This window comes from Watersipora subatra, chromosome 6 (genome assembly GCF_963576615.1).
Source record: "Watersipora subatra chromosome 6, tzWatSuba1.1, whole genome shotgun sequence".
NCBI classification, from domain to species: domain Eukaryota; kingdom Metazoa; phylum Bryozoa; class Gymnolaemata; order Cheilostomatida; family Watersiporidae; genus Watersipora; species Watersipora subatra.
In genome coordinates this window covers 27,485-30,844 of record NC_088713.1, presented here as the reverse complement: position 1 = coordinate 30,844, position 3,360 = coordinate 27,485, and the positions used below count along the sequence as shown (strand labels likewise).

The following is a 3,360-nucleotide window of genomic DNA, read 5'->3' as shown; positions in this document are numbered from 1 at the left end:
ATCTGACCTACACGGAAATCTATTTTCTGTAAAGCGGCTACACAAAAAGAATATATAGTACAGTTTGGACATTCGAGATGCTGGATTAAAAATCAAAGAAAGGTGTTGATAGCATCCGGATCTGTAGTAAACAGGCTATATTATATAGATGTCGAGTTTGCTATTCATACTGCTAATGCTGCTGCGTCCTCCTCCCTACTGTGGCATCAACGTCTTGTTCATGTAAACGTAAGCAGCCTCCAAAACATGAATCATTGGTGTGAAAATGGTTGTAACGTTACCGGCGAAATAGGTGTCTGTGAAGCTTGCGTGAAAGGTTAAATGTCTCGACGTCCTTTTCAAACTGACCATGGCATTATATCAAGTAGGGTTCTTGAATTGGTACATACGGATGTGTGTGGCCCTATGCAGAATGAATCTTTAGGTGGTAGCAAGTATTTTGTTTCATTTATTGATGATTTTAGTAGGCATATACAGATATATTTTTTCTGTGACAAATCTAGCGTGTTCCAGATGTTTAGAACTTACGGAGCATTAGTGACAAATAAAACTGGTCAGACTATGGGTACACTTAGAAGCGATGGTGGTGGAGAATATACATCCAATGAGTTGGAGAGTTACCTTTCAGCCCAAGGTATACATCACCAAGTCCCCACCCGCTATTCTCCACAACAAAACGGCTGTGCTGTGACTGTTTGTGAGGCCGCTCGCTCGTTAATTTCTGAATCTCACCTTCCAAAGTGATTCTGGGCAGAGGCAATAACGACCGCAGTATACATTCGTAATCGCCTCCCCACATGAGCACATGAATGGAATACAACTCCTTATGAAAAATGGAACAACAGAAAACCTGATCTTGGACACGTGAAAATTTTTGGATGTTTAGCCTATGCTCACATACCCGATCAGCTGAGATGTAAACTCGATGAGAAAGCAGAATCAATGGTGTTTGTGGGGTATAGCCTTGAGTCTAAAGCCTACAGACTCTATGATCCGATCACAATAAAATTAGAAGTAAGACGTGATGTCACTTTTGATGAAACCAAGCTCGGCTTACCAAATCAGTCGTCAAAGCCAAGTGTAGACAACTCTGAGGCGGTAATATTGACCTATCAGAAAATAAAAAGGCTGCTCCTACACCGACGGTTACACATAGGCAATCACCCCGTTCCACTCAACCCATTGTTTGGTTTGGTATTGATGATTTCACAAACCTTGGTCACTCTGCTCACTCAGCAATCAACATTGTAGAGCCTCTTAGTTTGTCGCAAGCACAGGCTAGCACAAATCGTGATGCTTGGATCAAAGCCAGCAATGATGAGTATCAATCACTGATCAACAATGGTACATGGGAACTAGGTGATCTTCCGCCCAAGCGCAAAGTGATTGGCTCTAAGTGGGTTTTCAAGGCTAAACACTCGTCTGATGGGTCTATAAGTAGATTCAAAGCTTGACTTGGGGCTAAATGATAGGCACAAAAATCTGGGGTAAATTACGATGAAACTTACGCCCCGTGATTCACAGAACATCTCTGCGAGCACTCTTATCGGATGCTGTTGAGAGAGATATGATGATACACCAAATAGATGTACAAACGGCTTTTTTTGAATGGAAAACTGTCAGAAGATGTACAGGTGTATATGGAACAGCCAGAGGGTTTTGTTGTGCCGGGTAAAAAAATTTAGTCTACAAACTCAATCGCTCGCTGTATGGACTTAAACAGTCGCTTAAATGTTGGAACATGGTATTAGATGAATTTCTTAAATCATTAGGCTTCATGCAGTCCTCTGCTCACAACTGTGTGTATATTTGCTGGAAAAATGACCAGAAAGTTATGATTGGCTTCTATGTAGATGACTTGTGTATAATGTCAAACACTGGTGCTCAGATGACCAAATTAAAATCGGCTCTTTTGTCTCGTTTCAAAATGACGGATCTCGGAACGCTTCATCATTGTCTGGGATTACTTATTGAGAGAGGAGAAAATTCTATGCGTCTAAGTCAGAAGCCTTACATTCAACAAATAATTCAAAAGTTCAACATGGAAAACTGTAAGCCTGTCGCAACTCCAGCAGCATATGATGTAAAGCTGAGTCACAAGGATGAAAGCAAATTAGCAGATCCCAATCTCTATTAATTGATGGTAGGAAGTCTACTATATGCTGCCGTATCTACTCGTCCAGATATTGCTGAAGCAGTGGGAGCTTTAGCCAAGTTCAACGCTTGCCCCACCCAGACTCACTTGACCACAGCCAAACAAGTAATGCGCTACCTGAAGGGCACCAAGGATTTATGCCTGAATTTTAGAAAGCAAGGTAAACCAATGGTTGAATACACAGATGTAGATAATGCGAGTGACGCTGACCGGCACTCGAAATCGGGTGCAGTCTTCATTAATGCTGGTTGTTCAATCAGCTGGTCCAGCAAGCGTCAGTCAGTCGTTGATCTCTCTACTACGGAATCAGAATATATTGCGTTGTTTGATGGTGTTGTTGAGTGCATGCGGTTACGTCAGCTATTCTCAGATATTGGAACCACGCAACCTAATTCTACAATCATCTTTGTAGATAATAGATCAACTGCAGCGATCACAAACAGCCAGAAAACTAGCAAGCGTACAAAACACATAGATGCAAAAAACCACTACGTTCGTGAGGCGATTGAAGCTGGTGATGTCTGTACCGAGTTTCGTTGGCCAAATGATAATATCGCTGACATATTCATGAAGCCGCTGCCACGTGATCGATTTGTCAAATTTAAAGACATATTGAGTTTGAGTTAATTAATTGTCTGACCACTAAACACAAGACTGTTATATTTTTGCTTTTTCATTGATTACGATCAGTGTGTTTTTGTTTTTATGTGTGTCACAAACTGGCTGTTGGTGTAACCATGTAACTGAGTGGGAGTATTGTAATAATAGCAGTTTCACGGTTTTAAAAGCTATCTCGTTGAGCTTTCTGAAAGCTTTCTGCCTTTTGTTACAATAGCCTTTTCATAATACCTTCTCTTTGTTTACAACTGTCAAGATGAACACAGCTAATAAAGTTTCTGTCAATAAACTGAACTTTCAATGTATCTAAACAACATAGTTGAACTAGCCAATCAATTTCCATTGCAAGTTCCTGCAAGGAGGTATGGGTTCTTTTTGCAAACCGCTCAAATCTGCTCTGCCTTGTTGGGGAGATAGTACAAATCGGGCTCAGATGGCCTCAAAGATGGCTGCCACCCCAACTGCCCTTCCACAAAAATTTGCCTCTCTCTTCAAAGCCTCTCTGAGGTGCGGAGTGCTGGCTTCCTTGACCCCCTTATTTGCAGCTGCGATTTCTCTAAATCTGGTAATGAAATATTCTCGGTCTC

At 41.4% G+C, this 3,360-nt stretch overlaps 1 protein-coding gene across 1 annotated transcript; it reads left to right on the top strand.

The window, feature by feature from the left end:
• Window positions 1-2,140: 2,140 nt before the first annotated feature.
• On the top strand, window positions 2,141-2,782 carry LOC137398822 (uncharacterized). Its single transcript, XM_068084996.1, has one exon. It carries the CDS (start codon window positions 2,141-2,143, stop codon window positions 2,780-2,782), a length of 642 nt encoding a protein of 213 aa, XP_067941097.1.
• The last annotated feature ends 578 nt before the right edge of the window (window positions 2,783-3,360 follow it).

Coding starts and splice junctions, on each gene's coding strand:
- LOC137398822 (XM_068084996.1), top strand. CDS start 2,141: ATGGTAGGAAGTCTACTATATGCTGCCGTATCTACTCGTCCAGATATT.